We start from the raw sequence: 20,824 nt of genomic DNA on the forward strand, positions 1-20,824 counted from the left end.
CTCTTAACAAACTTAGGAGCTACAGAACCCACAAAATGACACAGAGAAGCTAACTTCCCTCTGAGGACAGCCTGGCAGGAAACGTCCAGTGCAGCGCTCTGGGAGCCGACCTCAGCCCCACACAAGCAAGAGGTTTTACCTCAGGGCGGGCCTGACCAACCACTGACTGGAGGGACTTCAAGATCACCAACAGCTGTGGCGGTTTCCAGAATTATCAACCCATAGATGCTAAGGAAAAAGTGAGAGGTCAGTGCAGTGTGAACTTTGGGATCCAGTAGTTGGGAGTGCGGTCTGCCTTTGCCCCCAAAGCGATAAGGCACTGAGGTGCGGCGGCTGTGCAGCAACCACCATGTGGTAGCTTCATCTCCTGCCCTGCAGAGTGTAGGGGGACCAAGCAACCAGTCTAAGGGGTAATCGCTCTTGCTTTAACCTGCTTGGATCTAGATTGCAGACTAGGTGGAGGTCCTGGGGTGTGTGTACACTTGCCAAAGCATGTGGTGACCTCAGAGAGGGCACCCATCTAATATCTTCAGCAGCTGAGAAAACCCCAGTGTTTGGGACGAAGCTCCCCTGTCTGGTGGCAGAGTCCTACTGTGGCAAAAAGCCCAGGGGTCAAGTGATTGAGTGGCAACATGAATAGGCAAAGGAAGCAAAATAAACAGAGCAACGCAACTTTACACTCCTATTTTGGCGACAAAAAGGATCAAAGCATGGAACAGGAGGAAGACAGTGAAGTCAGAACTCCTGCACCAAAAGCTTCAAAAGAAAATACAATCTGGTTACAGGTCATAGAGGACCTTAAGAAGCAAATAAGAGAAATGGAGGAAAAATTAGGAAGAGAAATGAGAGCAATGCAAGAAAATTACGATATGATACTCAACAGCCTGACTGAGGAAAATAACACCTTAAAAAATAGACTAACTCAAATGGCAAAAGAGGCTCAGAAAGGCAATGAGGAGAAGAATGCCTTAAAAAGCCAAATTTGCCAGATGGAAAAAGAATCTCAAAAGCTCACTGAAGAGAATCATTCCTTCAGAATTAGATTACAGCAAATGGAAGCTAGTGACTTTATGAGAAATCAAGATGCTGTTAAACAGATCCAAACAAATGAAACAATAGAAGGCAATGTGAAATATCTCATGGGAAAAACCACTGATCTGGAAAATAGATCCAGGAGAGATCATTTAAAAATTATTGGACTACCTGAAAGCCATGATCAAAAAAAGAACCTAGAAATCATCCTCCAAGAAATTCTCAAGGAAAATTGACCTGATGTTTTAGAGCCAGAAGGCAAAATAGAGGTTGAAAGAATCCACCAATCACCTCCTGAAAAAGATCCCAAAAAGAAAACTCTTAGAAACATTATAGCCAGGTTCCAGAATTCCCAGATCAAGGAGAGAATATTACAAGCAGCAAGGAAGAAACAATTTGAATATTGTGGAAATACAATCAGGATAACCCAGGATCTGGCAGCTTCTACATTGAGGGACCGAAGGGCTTGGAATATGATATTCCGGAAGTCAAAGGAGCTGGGATTAAAACCAAGAATCACCTACCCAGCAAAACTGAGTATCATGTTTCAGGGGAAAATATGGTCATTCAGTGGAATAGAGAACTTTCAAGCATTCTTGATGAAAAAACCAGAGTTGAATAGAAAATTTGACATTCAGATACAAGAAGCAAGGAAGCATGAGAAGGTAAACAGGGAAAAGAAATATTAAGGAACTTATCAAAGTTGAACTATTTACATTCCTACATGGGAAAACAATAATTGTAACTGATGAACCTTTTCTCAGTATGAAAATAGTTGAAGGGAATAGAAATATATGTGTGTGTGTGTATCTATATAGGAGGGTATATGGGAGTATGAATACATATGTGAATGTGTGTATATATATTTACAGGTATACATAGATAGAGGGCACGGGACCAATTTAATAGGAAGGGATGATATTTAAAAGGTGAAATTAAAAGGTGAGAGAGGAATATAATGAGAGGAGAAGGAGAGAGATAGAATGGGGTAAACTATCTCATATAGAAGAGGCAAGGGGAAACTGTTACAATGGAGGGGAAGAACAGGAAGGCAAAAGGGCATGGGTCAACCTTATTCTCATTGAATTTGGCTCAGGGAGGGAATGACATACACACTAAATAGGGTATCTCACCCTACAGTAGAATAAGGGGGGAGGGCCTAAGAAGGGGGATTATGGAAGGGAGAGTAGGCTGGGGGGGAGGGAAGTTGGAAGCACCCACTTTTGAAAAGGGACAGGATCAAAGTAGAGAACAGAACAAGTTGGAGGTGACACGTAATTGGGAAATAAGATATATAGGCACTGGGGTATAGAGATCCACCATGCCCTACTGGAAAAGTTTGAAGGAGTATGGGAGAATATATGGGAGAGAGCAGATTGGAGGAGGGGATATCTCGTGGGACCGCTATTTTGGGGCGGTGGGTAGAGGTAAAACAGGGAGAAAATTTGTAACTCAAAATCTGGCGGAAATGAATGATGCAAACCAGAAGTTAGTAAAGCATTTGAAAAAAAAAAAGAAATCAGAAAGAAAAGAAAAGATACTGGAGTATCTTCCTTCTCCTGCTCATTTTACAGATGAGAAAACTGAGGCAAACAGGTTAAGTGACTTGCCCAGGTTCATACAGCTAGTAAGTATCTGAGGCTGGATTTGAACTCAGGTCTTCCTGATTCCAGGCTTGGCGCTCTATCCACTGTGCCATTTAACTGCCCTGTCTGGTTTATAGAAATGCTTAATAGAATCTATCTGTTCATCCTTCTGTAGATGTCTATATATTTAAATACACACACACACACACACACACACACACACACACACACACACATAGATATATGTGAGGGAAAAAGGGAAAGAGAGAGAGAAAGAGAGAATCAGAGAGAGGTAGCAGTCTTAAGAACAAGGAAGAAACTCTGAACTCAATTCAAACTAATGCAATTCAATAAATGTTTATTAAAGGTATATTAAATATAGAACATTGTGTAAGACACTGATAGAAATACAAAGTGTTGGGGGCAGCTAGATGGCGCAGTGAGTAAAGTGCCGGCCCCGGAGTCAGGAGGACCCAAGTTCAGTTTTGGCCTCAGACACTTAACACCAACACAAAAAAAACTAGCCATGTAACCTTGGGCAAGTTACTTAACCCCAACCGCCCTCCAAAAGGCAAAAAAAAAAGAAATACAAAATGTAAATGAATCATGTCCCTGATTTTATGTAGTTTATTGGTCCAATAGGAGTATATGATTTCTTCAATACATTTGACACATATGTAAAAACTACTGGAAAAATAATATATTAAGAAAACTTGAGTGCAATGAATGCATTTTGGGCTCATTTATAAAGCAGGATAATTTGATAATTTCTAGAATTATACCATCATTTCAAATAGCTCCAGATTTAAATAAATAAGAATACATAAGCAACATGGGACAACATGGGTAAAGACAAAGTAGAAGATTAGATTATTATAGCTTAAAGTGGACACAAAAAGATGAGGACACAACATTCTCTACCTTTACTTCCTCCACTGAAACTATAGCAATAAACTGCCCACAAAAGTGTAAAAGGTTGATTCAGAGTGTAACCATCATGCTGTGTTAGAATAAAGATTCTCACTAGATCCAAATTCTTCACCTACAAATTCTTCAAGAAATCAAGTGTCCAGAAGATAGACAAAACTCAATTTGCCAGAAAAATTGAAGCTTCACAAATTATACATTGAGACCTTACCACAGGTTTAAGGAAAAAGGGCCTACACTAAAAAAAGACAAAATCTTAAATCTAAGTTCCAAGGGAAGCTCTACAAAATAAAAGTGAATAGGCATAAAAATGGAAATTAGGTTGATTTGGAATTAAAGAAGGATATTGTTGTTAAATATATATATATATATATATATATATATATATATATAATATTTTTTTGTGATCCAGAGAACAAGAGGAAGACTTAAATGAACTGATGCAAAGTAAAATAAGCAGAACCAGGTAAATATACAGAATGGATATACCAATTTAGATGGAAAGAACAAAAAACGCAAAACTGAATGTCATGTAATTATAATTACCAAGCTTGACATGGAAGAAGGGAGAAAAAAATTTACCTCTCTCTCTTTTTCTGCAGATTTGGAGTTAGATTTAAGAATGTGGGACATTGCATATATCATTAGACTTACCGTGTTTCCCCGATAATAAGACACTGTCTTATTATTTTTTTGGACAGAAAAACACCAGAGGGCTTATTTTCAGGGGAGGGCTTATTTTAATGAACATTGACAGCAATTTTAATAAACAGGTAAATGTGAACAAAAAAATGTACCTTTATTCAATAATGAATTCAATAAAGAACAGGATGACGTGCTCACTGCTGCAGCTCTGATTGGATGCAGCTCAGAGCGCGGCGTGCGTTTCATCCGGGGGGGGACGGTGCATACAAAGGGTACCGTAATGTAGCATGTAGCACAGGGGATCACCTTCACTACAGTAGCAATCTCAATAGGGCTTATTTTAGAGGAATCTTACACAGTAAGGGGAGGGCTTATTTTCGGGATAGGTCTTATTATCAGGGAAACACGGTAGTTGATGTGTTTGCTCATTTTGCCAAACTGTTTCTTTTTTTCTCTTTCTTTTTTATACTATGTTACAAAAGACAACAAGATCTCTCTAGAAATGAAGATGAGATAAAAACAGAAGACAAAGATGTCAGCAAATTTTTTTTAAAGCTATTTTTCTAGTGATGACGAATGAATCTGAGTCACAGGTAACAGTCTTTGAAGAATCAGAGTTGAGGCAAACTGACCCCAAAAAGTAAAGGAGAGGTATGTAGTGGACACAAGTAGGCTGCAATGCATTGACAAAACATAATTACATAACAGAAGCAGTGGACAGGATCTCTATAACCAGAGTTGTATAAACAGAACTGTAAAAAGTAATGAGTTACTCAAGAGTAAGTTATACTCTATGGAGCAACTGAATACTCCATTGATATACATTCATGTCTAAAAATAAAGAGAAAGGCTTTCCAGTAGAATAGGTGGACTCCTCAGCAAGGTTTGTAGGAAGACAGGGACAAAAGATGAACAGGATAAGAAGTCATGAAAGGGAGTGCCTACATCAATGTAATCGCATATCCATCAAAATATATTTGACAAAGAGATCTTCTGGTTTCCTGTCAATCCACAGAATTAGTCTTTAAAATTAATTCTCATTGCTTATAAAAGTGATTTCATAACCTATAACAAGGTACATTAATAGTTCAGAGGATGATAAGTACCTCATTTAGATCTTGTGAGTTCATTCACAGAAGGGATCTAGAATTCTTTCCTTACTTCCTATTTATATTCATAAAGTCAGCAACACAAAACTCTCTCAACAAATCTTCTCTATTACCTTATGATCTCACTGGGATTCTGAGACCAGTATTCATTCATACTACAATCTAATGAATCACCAATATTAGTACCTAATTCCCTTTGGCTTTTTTTGATCAGATTCTCACAAGTCAGATCCCCCCACTGAACTAATTAATATTGATTGAATTAATTAATTCTTAGTACAAAGTAATACATTATAGGTTGAGTTCCAAATTTTAGATAATTTTTTCTCTCTTGCTAGAGAGAGAAATATCAAAAGAAACAAATGCTGCAACAGGAATACAATCACCCAAGCGTCTTTGCTACCTGGGATCATATTTATTTATTCATTTATTTATTTATTTATTTTGGCTTTTTGGAGGGCAAATGGGGTTAAGTGACTTGCCCAAAGGCATACAGCTAGTAAGTGTGTCAAGTGTTTGAGGCAGGATTTGAACTCAAGTCCTCCTGACTCCAGGGCCAGTGCTCTATTCAATGCGCCACCTAGCCACCCCTGATCATATTTATTTTCAAGGCTTTATTCCAAGAAAAACCTAACTGCCAAGATTTCCCCTTGACTCATTGCCCTAGATGTACATTTACTCCATTATGTGTACATAATATAAATAATTTTAATAATTATATATTATATAAAGATTTATTATATATTATATGTATATATAATAATATATTATATATCTATATATAATATAAATAATATTTCTTTACTATTCAGTTGTCTGCATATTATCTCTTTTCTGTCTGTTAACATTAGGAATAATATTGCAAAGCTCCTAGAAGACAAAAACCTGAAAGTGTTTTACACAGTGCAAATAGGTAGGTAAATAATATTTTTGATGGTGACATATCTATACTTTTTTTCCTGGTTCCCATTTATCTCATTTTAATCATTCTAATTATAGAACCAATAATCCATGATTCACATTATTGACTACAGTATTCTAAACCAAGGCTCTTGGTTTAGGAAAACTAGAAACATCTATTTTTGATTACACTTTAAGATAATAGCTCACAGTTTCTGATAAACAAAAACACAAAAGAATATGTTTAGTTTCACAACTCAATAGCATTCACTAAACACATATTATGTGCTTAGCATAGGTTATACATGGTGATACATAAGAATCTAAAGAGACTACCTCTATTCTCAGAAAGCACTGAAAGGAAGAAATAATAAATACATAGGAAAAAGATACAAAACACACAAGGAGATATATAAACAAGATCAAGTGAGAAAGCTGTATATAATTATATTTACAAGTAATACACTGCATGGATGGCAGCTCTCTATTACCTAATGGTTCTTCTAACTCTTTAAATCTTAAGGAAAATATTAATGCTATATAACCTCAGTCACGAGACATAGATTGGTAAATTTCACTTTTACATTCATAACTGAATCTGAAAATATCTTATCTTCCCTAATATAAAAAAATGGTGATTTGGACAATTGTGGTACTTAGTTATAATTTCTAAAGGAGTTAAACTAATAGTTGGGGATTTTTTCATTAAGAATATTTCATTGGGTGGCCAGGTAGCACAGCGAGTAAGAGCACCAGCTCCAGTGTTGGGATGACCTGGAGATCGAATCCCAGGCTCAGACACTTAGCACCCACCCAGAAACACCTGGCCGTGTAACCTTGAGCAAGTTACTTAACCCCAATTGCTTAGGGGCGGCCAGGTGGCTCAGCAAGTAAGAGCACCGGCTCCAGTGTCGGGATGACCTGGATCAAATCTGGGCTCAGATACTTAGCACCACACCCAGAAATAACTGGCTGTGTAACCTTGAGCAAGTTACTTAACCCCGATTGCTTTAAAAAAAATAAAAAGAATATTTCATTTACATAGTCAAAAGAAAGCCATGTTTGAAAATTGATCAAAAAGCTTCCAATAGAGTTAGGACTCTACGTTTTCTATAGTACTCTATAAAACAGTATGATTTTTTTTTCTATTTCTACCTATCTTCTAATAAATGCATTAGATTTTAAAAGTTGGTACTTAGAAATGTCCAAATTATGACTCATAGGAGATTTTAACTATGAGGCACTCTTGCTTCAATGGAATGGCAGCACAAGATGCTTCATTTGTCCCCCTGCCCACAAATCCATCTATTCCTGCCATAGGTGTTCACATTCACCTGAACCCTTGCTTATAACCTCTCCATCCAGGCTTTCACTCTCCTCCCTCTCCCTTCCACCTCCTTCAAATTTAAAAGGAATCCAGGAAGCATCCTTGGAAAGAGTTACTTCATGCAACTGGATAATAGGTCACATATTCCACAGGAAAAGATCCAGGTAAAGAAAAGAACAGAAAATTTGGAAATCTGTATATAGGTAGAGCTAAAAAGTTTAAACATCCGTGTTAACAGATAAAAGAGACAATAAATTGCCAGAGTTTTGATGGGATAGGAACATTCTTTTCTTAAGCTATATACACTCTGTGTCTGTTGGCACCTTCTTGGGGTTTTGTCTGGCACCTAAAACAAATACCTAAGAGAATGAGAATCATTCCAAAGCTTTAGGGGAAGGAAAGGAGATAAACATTCTTGCCAAGCATTTTGATCTATGCAAGGGGGTCTCTAAAACAAGGAGGGAAGAAAGGCAAGGGAGAAGGAAGCTCCTAAATATTTTGTCCACCATATTCCCAGAAAGTGTAGTACTCTTTACAAGAGGTCTTTTTGACGGGGAAGGGAAGGAGAGGAAGAAGGAGAAAAAGGAGACAGATGGAGAGAGGCTAGAGACAAGAGGGGCAGGGAGATAAAGAGAGGGGGTATGGGGAACAAACATTATACATCTTAGATGAACCAATGAAAGTTTCACTTTTCTATACTTTATTAGGATGATTTAAAAATATTTCACTATGGCAAAGAACTCACGAAAATAAAAATGTCCTAGATGAGCTGGGAATGGTTCTTATACTTTCTGACTCCTAACAAAATGAAAAACAAATTTTTATCATACTTGACTTTCAAAAGCAATTTAATCTGGCATCTTAGAACTAAATCCAAAGTAAAGCCCTCAAAGAGATTCAAACAACACTAAAGTCATTGGTATCTATCCAGAAGAAAAGTTCTCAAGAAGGTAGTCTTTATGCCAGGTCAGATATGAACCAAAGAGGAGAAAAAAGAGACACAGGACATATGCGTTTGGCCTTATGACATATATAAAGGCCTAGATTAAAAGACCTCTCAAGTGAAATAGCCTTGCCCTAGTTCTGTACAAATTATCATTATAGAATCATATTAACATCTCCTGGGCAAGAAAGATCATGGGATGTCTTTTTTTGTATTTGATTTCTGAGATCAGTTTGAATTTAGAACTTTTTCTGATTTGAAAGACTTAGGTTACTAGGCTTCCATATAACAATAAGTTTGATGATGACGATGACGACAGCACCTAGGTTTACATGGTGCTTAAAGCTTTACAAAGTGTTATGCAAATATCATCTCATTTACATATTCTACATTCATATGAAAAATGAATTCTGAAGCAGAACCCAGAAAAATGAACAGAAAATCTTGCAAAGATCAGAGATTTCAAAATCTTTTGCTGAAATAAAACCAAATTGCCATATTTAATAAGGTTATCTCCATGATAACCTTAAAGGCAGGCATCTGGACTTTGTACATAATGGAAACTAAATACATGTAACTGAGTGGTAATTATTGCTGAAGCTTTTATACTGTGTCAAGATACTAAAATAAGATAGCAAACCTCCTAGCAGCTAGCTGTTGGTATGAGACTACCACATAAGCTGAATGATCAGACTTTTAGCTTCAAAGCACCGCTGAAATGGAGGCAAGTAACTCTGGCAATAAGCTGAGTGGAAGTAAAACCCTCTTCCTCCCATATATACTATGCAATGCTGATCTCAGAAGTAACTGCTCCTACCAAAAAGTAAATACATTCTTCCCTAAGACAGAAAGTCAGGAAGGATGAAGACCTAGAGCAAGAAGAAAGATTTGCCATCTGCTTTCCACTTACACTGTTTATCAAGTAGACACCACGTCCCCTGGAAGAGGCCACAGGTTTTACTATCCAAGGTCCCCGGTCCTTTGAATAGGAATCTGTTCAAAACATCACAAGGGGAAAAGATAGACCATAAGTTTATAGGTTTGTGAATGCTCAGCAAAGGATACCCAGATGTAAAGGACATTTCTCAAGCCTCTAAACAGAGATCAGTAGTAGCTAAGAGAATGCTTCTTTTTCAATCAACTTAAAAATAACTCACTTTACTTGTATAATCTCTTATCCCATCCCCTGATACTTTCATCCTAAAATACGGGGAAAGAATTATGCAAACAACTACATCTTAATCTGCCACCACCCTCAGTAGTCTTCATCAGTCCAAGATTCTTATCCCATTGACTAAAGAACAGTAAGTAACTTGATCAGAGTTAAGAAATGAGGAAAGTTCATCAGAATTTAGATCAATGAATATTTCACTCCTTCACTGAATAAATTCTCCTTGCTTAAAGTGAAAGAATTCTATAAGTAACTTGTGTTTTGAACTAAAATAAGCTTTAGGAAAACGGGGAAAAGGTACAGCTTTGTAAGTAATCTGGGATTTTCCCTTTCACAGGTACCCTCAGGTGTTTTGCATACTGTAATTGTACTTGATACTTGCCCTATAATGTGTGTGTGGGGGGGGAGGGGGGTTTAGTTCACTAAAAGACAAGAGTCTATAATAAGATTGCAATTCACAAATAGTCTAGGTGAACATCTGTGAAGCTCAAAGTCTGCGCTATACCTTCATGGGAGCATTTGAGAGCCCCAGATACTCTGCCAGGTGGTTTTTTCCATTGGTTCAGAGGTGTTTTGGGGAGTGGGACCTATGGCTCGGTCCAAGGGAAGTAGACAAAAGGGGGGATGGATGACTGGGATCACTATTACCATTGGTCACCAAGGAAGAAGCGGGGAACCTTCACCTTCCTCATTTCAGCCCAGTAAGAGCCCAAGGATGAACCAGTAGCAAAAGATGTCACAGTAGAAGAAACACTGATCATCCTCTCTCCTAATATATTTCTATTTCCCCCACTGCCAACTTCCTACCAGTCCATCTGCCCTGTCATTTGCTATCTAAGGCCTTGGGGAACTTGTTATATATACCCTGGTACTTTTTCTAGAAGAACTTAAGTACCAGTTGGCCTTTCTACCTGTCATGAAACTGAACCCTCCATTATATGTAGGCTAACCCAAATAAAATGTGACATCTTTGAGACTGGAGATTGTCTCAATTTTCTGTTTGAATCCTCAGTGCTTAACCCAGTGCTTGACATACTGTAAGTACTTAATAAATGCTTTAGCATTCTACTCCATAAAAAGAGATGGAAGCAAAAGAACAGGAACAGATTAACAGACCTTCCCAACCCATTACCACAGCCAAGAGTATTATGAAGCTGCTCCTTTAATTTAAACCTTTGTTTTCCCCTTCTACTATGCAGAAAGAAGTCCCTAAAAGCAGCAATAGTTATCATTTCAAAGCAAGAAAAAAAAAAGGGATATATGACATTATGTGAGGAATAAATTTTTCTTGATTTTTTTCTCCAAATGAATGGGAAATGAAAAAGGAACACTGAAATACTACTACATAACATTGCCATAAAAATATTATAAATATGTTATAAGCAAACTCCAGCATAAAGTAATGAAACCAAGGACTAGCCAATTGTTCAATACTCAAATCAAGGTGAATCCACACTAGGATCTGAACCCAATATAAACTTCTCTAGGCATCCAACTGTTTGCCATCCCATTTAGAGCACTGTTCCTGAAAAAATAACTACCCTTTGTAATGTTGCTTCATCTAATATGAGCTTTTCACAGAACCAACTTGCAATGTTGCATGGTGTTCATCTGTGTATAAATAAACACAGAAGCAAATAGTGTATTTTAATACCATTAACCCTAAGGCAATATCAACATTTTATTAAGCCCCATGAAAATTTTCCTTCATTCCAACAAATACACAAAGTTACTAATGAATAAATTAGTGTCTTTTTACCACTATATCAATATCAATCAAACAATTAACATTTGTTAAGTGCCTGGCATATCAATATGTCACAATGAACTTTCCACATAGTTTAAGTTTCAGCTCATCTCCTTTATGGGCTGTTAGAGATAACCTGTCTATGACCTTCAAATTTTCTCCTTTTTTCCTCTACCCAAAATAACTCCAGCTTCACTCTATCTTTGGTCAGTGCCCTGGCTAGGCAATCTACCTTTGACCAGAAAAATATGAGCTCTCTCCTGTGCTCTCCTTCCCTTCTCCCACGAGAAGTCATTATAAATCTTCTCTCTCCTGCCCTCATTATCAGAGTCAAATGTCTTTTCAAAGGTTTACATATCTAGACTTTTCCACCAGAAGAACAATATGCCAATTTTCGTCATTTGGAGTGGCAGAGCATTTCTACTATACAACCCCATTTCCCACTTCCCCTCTCCCTCTTCTCCTATATGTTAGAGCAAGTTTAGAAATATTGGAGTATGCTATGAATGAAAAAGTCTGGGAAGTTCCACCAATAATACTTACAGTTTTCAAGAAACAACATCTGAGAAATAAAATTCCTAGAAATTATTTTGGAGGGGTTGACCTTAGGGTCTATTTTTAACCCTAGCCTTTACATCCCTAATAAAAGCTATTCCCTGGATCAAGTGTCTAGCAATGGATCTAAGCATGACACTAAGATTTTATATTGCTATTGTCAATGGAAGAAATGGTTGTTCACTAGCCATGGAGAAGGCTGGTTAAATATTCTTATCATCAAGTGAAAAGTCTAATGGCTGGTCAGGCAGACCATTAAGAGGAAATAAAGCAGAGACCTGTATTGGAGGCATAAGTACCTAAACTTTTAACAAGTTTTAATACCACCCTCACAAATAACCAGATGCCAAATTAGTATGACCCAACTTGATAATACTATATAATAAATACTTATGGAATTGCTTTCCCTGCAAATGGAAGGTCCCTAAAACCTCATAGAGGTTCAAAATTCTATCAGTAAGATCTATGGTAATCTATAGGGATTCTTAACCTAGAGCCTGTGACTTTTTAAATATTCAGATTATATTTCAATATAATTTGTTTTTTTGTAACCTTGTATGTTTTATCTTATGCATGTAAAAGCATTCTCAGAAGGGGTCCCTAGTCTTTACCAAAATGTCAAAGGGGTTCATGACACAAAATAGATTAAGAACTTCTGGGCTAGAAGAATTTCTCATTCATTTAACAAATAATTGCTGAGTACCTACCATATGCAAAGGTACTCTGCTAGGTGCTGTATAATTTTTATATAGCATGTGGGTTTTTTCCCCAGTTCTAAAAGTACTTTCAAAAGTTTATAGGTGTGGAGAAAGCTATGTCTATTAGTTCTGTGAATTTAATTTCCCTAAATATTCATTTGCTGGAAAATATGTGAAAAGTTCTGATGGCATGCCTTAGATTGGGGAGAATTTCACAAGATCTTAAATCTGATCTCCTTTTTGCCCTTCAAATCTTCAATTTAGCATGGATATTTTATTATTATGATGTCAAAGTTAATATATATTTTAAAATAAACTATACGTAACAAAATTTCATATACAAAAAGTCCTCTTTTTGGTCTTTACATTAGAATATTTGTGTTTTCTTGATAATTAAGTTCACAATAAAAAATTTAAAAAATTTTACATCTTGTTTTGGTGGGCATGAGAGGAAAAGGTCTGGCACTGTATACTGAACTCTCATGGAAGGAATGGGGCACCAGAGCTTCCCTAGTCTTATAGTCACCTCTGCAAATGGAACACAAATAACCAGGTCACATATGACACAGAGTTACCTTATGCTTACACAGATACATATGACATAAAAGCACAGCAGACATAAAAGATAAAGGTTGATAAAAGACACATGGTACTTGGACACCAAGGCACATAAATGAAGGACATGAAAAGGTATTCCACTCGGTAAAGAGGATAAGCGACATACAATATTAAGCTTATATGTAGGCAGTAGCTAGGGCAGGTTAATTTGAGTGTCCTTATATGGACACCGCAAACAAAACCCAGTAGCATGCATGAATATGGTACCCAAAAGGCATGTTTAGACAACCATTTCTGTATTTTTTTTTGCATGTACAAAGCAAACTACCATAGTACATAACTCAAATAAAGTTAATTAATTTTTTAAGGTTAATCTTGCAATTTCTCTGCTTGGGAACTATAATTCTTTGAATTTTTTTCTTTTTTGTTGTGTGGGCTTGGGATAACCACTGGGGTGAATTTGGTCCAAATGGTAATTTAATCGCTGGGGACCACAGCACTCTCAGTCAATCACTTACTACAGAATTCTGCATACTCAGCTGGCAGGAGGAAGGTCTGAGGAAGGATGTGGAATGCCTTGAATCCATGTGTATGCTGCATTCGAATAACGTTTTTGTACAGTCGGTCCTTCCGGGTTAGTTCATAAGACCTAAAATCATACAAGTTTTTTTTCTTTCTCAGTCAATTACGTTTTAGAGACTTGTCAGTATGCTTATACTCTGAAGGCCTAACACAAACAGACTGTAGACTTTAGGCATGATGGGAATATGTGCTCAAATGCATTGTAATAATACTAATTATCCTATTTTAAGGATCATCACCAACTCTGTACATTCCCTTATGGGAACCCAGTTGTTTTGTACAAGTCATGAAGCTAAAATAAATTCATTTGGGGTTCAAAGAAATACTACCATGCCAACATTTTCCGCAGAACCTTCAGATTAACTAAATTTCTGCTTTAACTAATTTTTACCTCCCAATTTATTTCTCAAAGCTCCTATTTTCCTAATCTCTGTCATCCATAACTAATGTCCTAGGAAAAACTGCTTCCCACCATCCTCTTCCATAAACCTTTCTAACCTAAAGAGTTTGACCCTCCCCCTCCCTGGCCTCTACTGTCCACTGCCAATCATCCCTTAGAATCCCTTCGTGATCATGAATAAATACTGCTTCATTCTGGATCTCTTACTCATATACATTCTTTTTTACTGCACATTATCTAAAACCCACCTTTTCTCCTGGGGATACTACAACCCTTGCCACCTTTCCAATGCTGTCCAGTCTTTCTCTCATGTCTCCTAACTCACACCACCACACCTTGGGCATTGGGTCTTTCCCCCACTGCCACTTGGGATCATAGCATTTAGAGCAGGAAGGAACTCTAAAGTTCACCTAGTCCAACTTCCTTATTTTAAAGATAAGGAAACTGAGGCTCAGTGAAGTTAAGTAAATTGCCCAGGGAGACATTGGCAGTAAGTAGCACAGATAAAATGTGAACCAAATTCTCTAACTCCAAATGAAGCGTCCTTTCTAGTATACCACTATGCTCATTATCCAGACACTTGGTTCTCCTATCTTCAAATTACAGCACATTTATTTATCTGTGTATATGTTGTACCTCTAAGTAGAATATAAAGTCCTTAAGGAGCTAGTTTGCCTATTGTCTTTTTATCTCTAGTACTCAGCATAGAGCTTTGACCACTTTTTTGGGGGCAGGAGGGAGGCGGTTCATGGTGGAGAACTAGACTTGTGATTTCATCAGAGCAGGGAACTTCCAATAAGGAAATTCCCTCCACCAATGCAGATCAGCACCAGTTGCCTGGGGCACTGAGAAGTTAGGTGACTTTCCCAGGGTCAGTATTTGTCAGAAGGGGAACCTGAAGCCAGGTTTTCCTGATTTCAAGGCTGGCTTTGTATCTATCTATCAAATGCTAAACTGCCTCTGGTCTAGCGCAGGAACTCTTCACCTACTCTTCTGAGCCCACACACTGGAGTCTCATTTTAGACTTCCCCATCAAATGTGACACAGTTCCAACCCTAAGGTCCGAAATTGCCCTTGTAACTTGTCACTTCTCCTCATCCTGCTAAACTGATCTTCAGCCTTAATGTGACATCTAGTCTTTAGATTCCCTCTATTTTCTCCAGGCATCTCATCCCTGGTCTATTGTCACTTCCTTCCCATCAAAGCCTTCACCAAAATGATAAGTAATTTTCTGTTCCACATCTGCATTCCTCTTTACCTTGTCCTTAGGTTGCTCCTCCCCCTATCCCAGGTAATGCCCAACTCAAGTAATGCCAGTCATCTCCCTTCTCTGCTCCTGCTTCCAAACACTTCGAGAACAAGTCACTAATAAATATTTGTCCAATAAAAAGTTATGTTTTCTAATCTCAACTGGTCCCTCACTACTACAGTAGTATAGTATTGTATTTATATTCTCGTATTCTTCTCTTAAATTCCCTCTCACATTGAGGACAATTAATTCCAAACTTTTTCTCCTCTCTTCAAACTTCCAATCCCTCCCCTTTCCTTACTCCCATTCAGCAGAAAACTTTGCCTTCTAGCTATTACAAAGATCGAGGTAATCCTTTCATATCTTAAAAAATTCTTGATAGCACTACTAAATTCCTACTTCTAGCCCATCTCAGAGGATGACATGGTTAATCTGCTATCAAAGTAACCATTTCCATGGAGACTCTTTTGTTCCCTTTGTTCTCTGTTCCTTCAATTATCTCTTCAAAATGTTGGACTGCAGTCAGAAAGACTGGAGTTCAAATCCTGTTTTCATGTATTTACTAGCTGTATAATCTGGGGCTAATCACTTAACCTCTCTAAATTTGAGTTTCTTCATCTTTAAAAGAGGAATAAGTAAGTAATAACATCTACCTCACAGCACTGTGAGGTCCCACAGTGGAAACCTTAAAGCACCATGAAAATCCTATTATTATTCATCTTCAATCTTTCTAGCTCTTCCTTTTTCCTATAAATACACTCAGTTCTCCCTCATCCTTAAAAAAAAAGTCCTTCTCAGCAATGCAAGGTTCTAAGACAAAAGGCTCATGATAGAAAATGCTATCCACAGCCAGAGAAAGAATGATGGAGTCTGAATGCAGGTCAAAGCACATTATTTGCTCTCTCTCTTCTTTATTCTGTTGTGTCTTCTTTCTTGTGGTTCATTCCATTGATTACAATTCTTCTTTGCAACATGACTAATGTGAAAATATGTTTAATGTGAATGTATATGCAGAGCCTATATCAGATGGCATGCTGTCTTGGGGAAGGGGGAGGGAAAAGAGAAGGAGAAAACTTGGAACTCAAAAGCTTGTGGGACTGAATATTGGAAACTAAAAATAAATACATATTTTTTTAAGAAAGATCAACAAATCTGGGTATAGTAGTATCATAACAAAAAAAAGTCTTCCTTTAACCTTAATGTCCCCTCAACCAATCATCTTCTTTCCTACCTGCAAAAAGCCCCTTTATCTTCTCCACATCTTTCTTTCTACATATTCTCTCCTCTACCTAATTATATGATTTCTATTATCATTGTTATGAAGAGAGTAATTCTAACTGTAGCTAACATTTACACAGAGTTTACCGTGTGCCAAGCACTGTGCTAAGGACTTTGTAATTATTATCTTATTCAATGACTCTGATCTCTCGCCTAAGTATCAGTATAATATTTGACAGGGCATTTCTGGAATATCTCCACCTAGATGTTCTTGTCACTCCATATAAAGTATACAAAATTGACCTCATCATCTTCCCTCTAAAGCCTGCCCCTTTCTAACGTCTCTATTTCTGCTGATGGCACCATCATCCCAGGCATCTAAGGTCCAACCCTGGTTTCTTTAAGTCCTAAATAAAATTTTATCTATTACTGGAAGCCTTTCCTAGTCCCTCTTAAAATTCTAGTACCTTCCTACTGTTAATTATTTTCTACTTATCCTATATAAAGCTTGCTTTGATATATTTGTTTGTATGCTGTCCCCCCAATTAGGTTGTGAGCTCCTTGAGGGCTGGGACTATCTTTCTGCCTCTTTTTGTATCCCTAGCACTTAGCATAGTGCCTGTCACATAGTAGGTGCTTAATTATTGTTGACTGATTGACATAGAATTTTATGGTAGCAGAGAACTCAGAAATCATCTAGTCCAACTACCTCATCTTATAAATGAGGTAAGTGAGTCAAGGAAGTAAAATGATTTGCCACGGTGAGTTGATTTGGTCTTACCTATGATTGTTTCCATAGATAGGCTGAGTCTATTAGTAAGAAGGTATACTACAAAGTCAATCTATCAGTTAGCATTTATTAAGTATCAACTATTTGCCAAACACTGTGCTAAGCCCTGGAGATGCAAAAAGAAGCAAAGGACAGTCCCTGTTCTCAAGAAGCCCACAATCTAAGGGGACAGACAACATGAAAATAAATAAATGGACTTAGAATTACAAGATCTGGTTCTGACACTAGCTTCATAACTAGTGGGCTGAGATTCAGCTTTCTATCCATCAGATGGGGATAATACTTGCATTATTATCTCAAAGGGAAAGGAAAGAATTTTATAAGAGCATTTTAAAAATGTGACACTATTATTATTAGATTTTTTTTTAAATCTAGAGCCATGATTTTATTAGTGTGGCTAATTCCTGGTAAAGAAGGTAGTGCCTCAGATACAGACCAGTAATCCACATATAACATGTAATCTTAGGTACCTGGAGGATTGAGAGGTTCAGTGACTTGCCAATGGTTACAAAGTCAAAATGTGTTACCTCCATCTACTACACACTACTGCTTCATTAAATACTATGTATGAATTTGTGGAACCAATGCCAGAGTATCAGTTATTACAACTTTTCTTACAATTCTAAAAGGATAAATTATATGGAATTTGTCCAAATTCAAATAGCATGTATTTAGTAGTTTCTCTGAAGAAACTGGATTTCTAGCTTTATTAAGTATGTTATTCCTATATTGAGATACAAATTTCATTTTCTTTTTCTTTGAAAACAGAGAACACAGTTTTCATGGGGGTGAAGGGGACATAAATTATGATATACCCGTGAAAAATGGTAGCAACGATTGTTTTTTTTAAACTAGGTCTTGCCCCAGCTGGAAGTTCAGCTATTCAGAGGCCTAATCCCACTACTGATCAGTACAGAAGCTCTGACCTGCTCCATTTCCAACCTGGGCCAGTTCACCCCCACTTAGGCAGCTTGGTGGTTCCCCTAGCGGCTTAACCATATTGGTGCTGTACTTAGAATAGAAACCTTTCTGACTTTATCCCCCCTGCAGGCTGATCTCAAGCACTCCACTAGCCTCCGCCTTCTCAGTAGCAGGAATTATAAACATGCAACATCAAGCCTGGCAGCAATGATCTGTTTAAATTTTTTAAACTAGGATGTGATAATAACATGTGAGCGTGCATGCACTTGTACGCACATGTATGTGTGTGTGTGTGTGTATATAGAAAATCATTTAAGGCTCATAAGAAAACCTACAATAAAACCCCTGGATGAGACCAAGCTATAAACAAAATATTATATAGAACTCATAACCTAAACAAGATAAAATGAACCCACCCTATACCCAAATCTAGACTATAATGAGTTCTGTCATACAGAAGCTCTAAGGTACTAAGGAAGAGAGGTGCTGCATGTACCCTACAGGAAGTTCAATAATCCACTCTGACAACACAGAATGAAAACCTCTGGAGATTTTTCAAAGCCAGAATCTAACTTTTGAAAATTATAAGGCTAAATTAGTACTTATGTAAATTACTCTTGTATTTAGCTCATAGTTACAGAACATGGCTAGGGTCAGCCCTGGACAAAGTCGCCTCTGACATGCCCGTCTCTGCTGCCCTGCTGCCTCTTTTCTCTCAGTGATACTTTGCACCCCTCAGGTACCTCAGTCACGTGGACTTCTCTCTACCCTCCTCCTTATCAAAAGCCACACTCTGTAAAGATCAGAAGCTCATTCATGCTAAGGTATAAAATGACTGATCACAGCTATATAGTTAACAATGTTTTTCTCTCAGAACATTTTTACTGAAGACAACAAAGCCTTAAGCTAAATGAATGAAAGAAACAGAAGACCTTTCTGAACTCACTAAAATAATAGCATACATGTGTGTATCTATACATATAAGTAGACATATACACATATGTGGCATGTAATGTATATGTATACATGTGTTCATATTTATACACATACATACGTACAACTAGCCTCAAATAGCATCTTGCTAGAACAAGTTCAACTTGCAAAAAACAGTTTTAAGGACTGTACCATTTTTCTCTCATTCAGATCTAAAATTTCTAAATACTTGTTTTCAACTCTATTAGTGAAAAGTCATAAGTTCCTTGGACTGAGACACATTCATAAGCAAAACAAGGGAGTTGGGTATGATCCTCTCTAAACCTATTTCAGTCCCCAGACACAATGGTCTCTTGCCCAGTCACCACACAAAAACCATCTAGACAATCTCAGGTGAAGATCACTAAACTAATTCCATTTGCATTACAATTCAAATTTTTACTCTAGTTCCTTAAATCCAAAGGCTTCTCTAGTAAATCCTGGTTCCATAGAGTTTCTTTCCCTGGGGCAGGCAGAGACTAGAGCACAGGACTTGGTCTTCTCTAGATGCCCTATATCAGGAATGATTTTTTCAAGACAGACTAACTGTCTTCTCTATTTCCCCCTATGTCTAAAAGCAGGTAACTTTAAATGGAGCTAAAAGCATGTGCCCTTATATTACCTGGGAAAGTGATTGACCTTTTGCATTTCAGAAAGGGTACGAAGTAAGAAGGGCTTAAGATGGGATCCTGTCCACATGAGGTTATAGTCAGTGCTGCTTGGATGAACCTAAGGAACATACAGGAAAAGATGAGAACACAACCTAGCCTGCTTCTAGGGGAAACAATAGTTAACTGATGTAAAAAAAAAAAAATCACTGTTTGTCATCCACCCAGAAAGACAAGAAGCAATGCTGCCAGGAGTGAGAGTCCTGCTTGTTTCAAATGAGGCTGGAAACTGGTCATATAAAATAGACATGTTAGAATGGAAATAACATGAAGAATAAGTTTTGAGGAGAGGATTCAGGTAAGAGAGAATCGACCAATCACAAAAATGAAACAAGTAGATATAAATCGGTCCTCATATAACAAATAAAGTCTCTTATTCTTTCTCTTAAAGAATGAAAAAGATAAAGTTACCACCATCATCCCTCCTCATTTCCTTTTTAGAATAATTTCATGTTCCTGTAATCATCAGTTCTTAGGTACAAGTCATTATCAGACCCAGAATTCTTCAGAAGCAAATGAACTTACAATATAAACTATTATCAGTCATGGTCAAGGCCTCCACCAAAATTTCCATTTCAGACTCTAGGTTAGTCTAAGAGTACAAAAATTAGAGTCATGAAGTCACTCCCAGCCTCTACAAAAGTTCAAGAAAATCCAAGAAAAAAAGACATAATACATCCTTGCACATAATTCTCCATGCATAAGAAAAGATAACATTTTATTATAGGGTGGTAGGTCCATTTGCTTTTTAGATCTGGCTCTGTTAAAAGGAAAAGTTGGCTAAATGGCTAGGATTTCAACTTTATGAATGGGGCACAGCAGAGAT

General features: G+C 37.3%; 1 protein-coding gene across 16 annotated transcripts in view; it reads right to left on the reverse strand.

Annotated features, from left to right (window-relative positions):
- The window catches only part of TTLL5 (tubulin tyrosine ligase like 5), a 414,008-nt gene that overhangs the window by 360,174 nt on the left and 33,010 nt on the right, over positions 1-20,824 (reverse strand). For 12 of the 16 annotated variants that reach the window (XM_069091917.1, XM_069091916.1, XM_069091918.1 and 9 more), the window contains exons 5-7: positions 19,953-20,059; positions 13,717-13,847; positions 9,380-9,462 (exon numbers count right to left, since the gene is read on the reverse strand). The exons of 2 other annotated variants lie outside the window; for them this stretch is intronic. In XM_069091917.1, coding sequence (XP_068948018.1) covers positions 9,380-9,462; positions 13,717-13,847; positions 19,953-20,059 — 321 coding nt within the window. The remainder of the gene's footprint in view (positions 1-9,379; positions 9,463-13,716; positions 13,848-19,952; positions 20,060-20,824) is intronic. 2 more of the 16 variants (XM_069091926.1, XM_069091923.1) reach the window with 2 other exon arrangements.

The sequence above is a fragment of the Petaurus breviceps genome, unplaced genomic scaffold (genome assembly GCF_028583685.1).
Source record: "Petaurus breviceps papuanus isolate PSGF00001 unplaced genomic scaffold, PetGlider_PUasm1.0 189, whole genome shotgun sequence".
Classification (NCBI taxonomy): domain Eukaryota; kingdom Metazoa; phylum Chordata; class Mammalia; order Diprotodontia; family Petauridae; genus Petaurus; species Petaurus breviceps.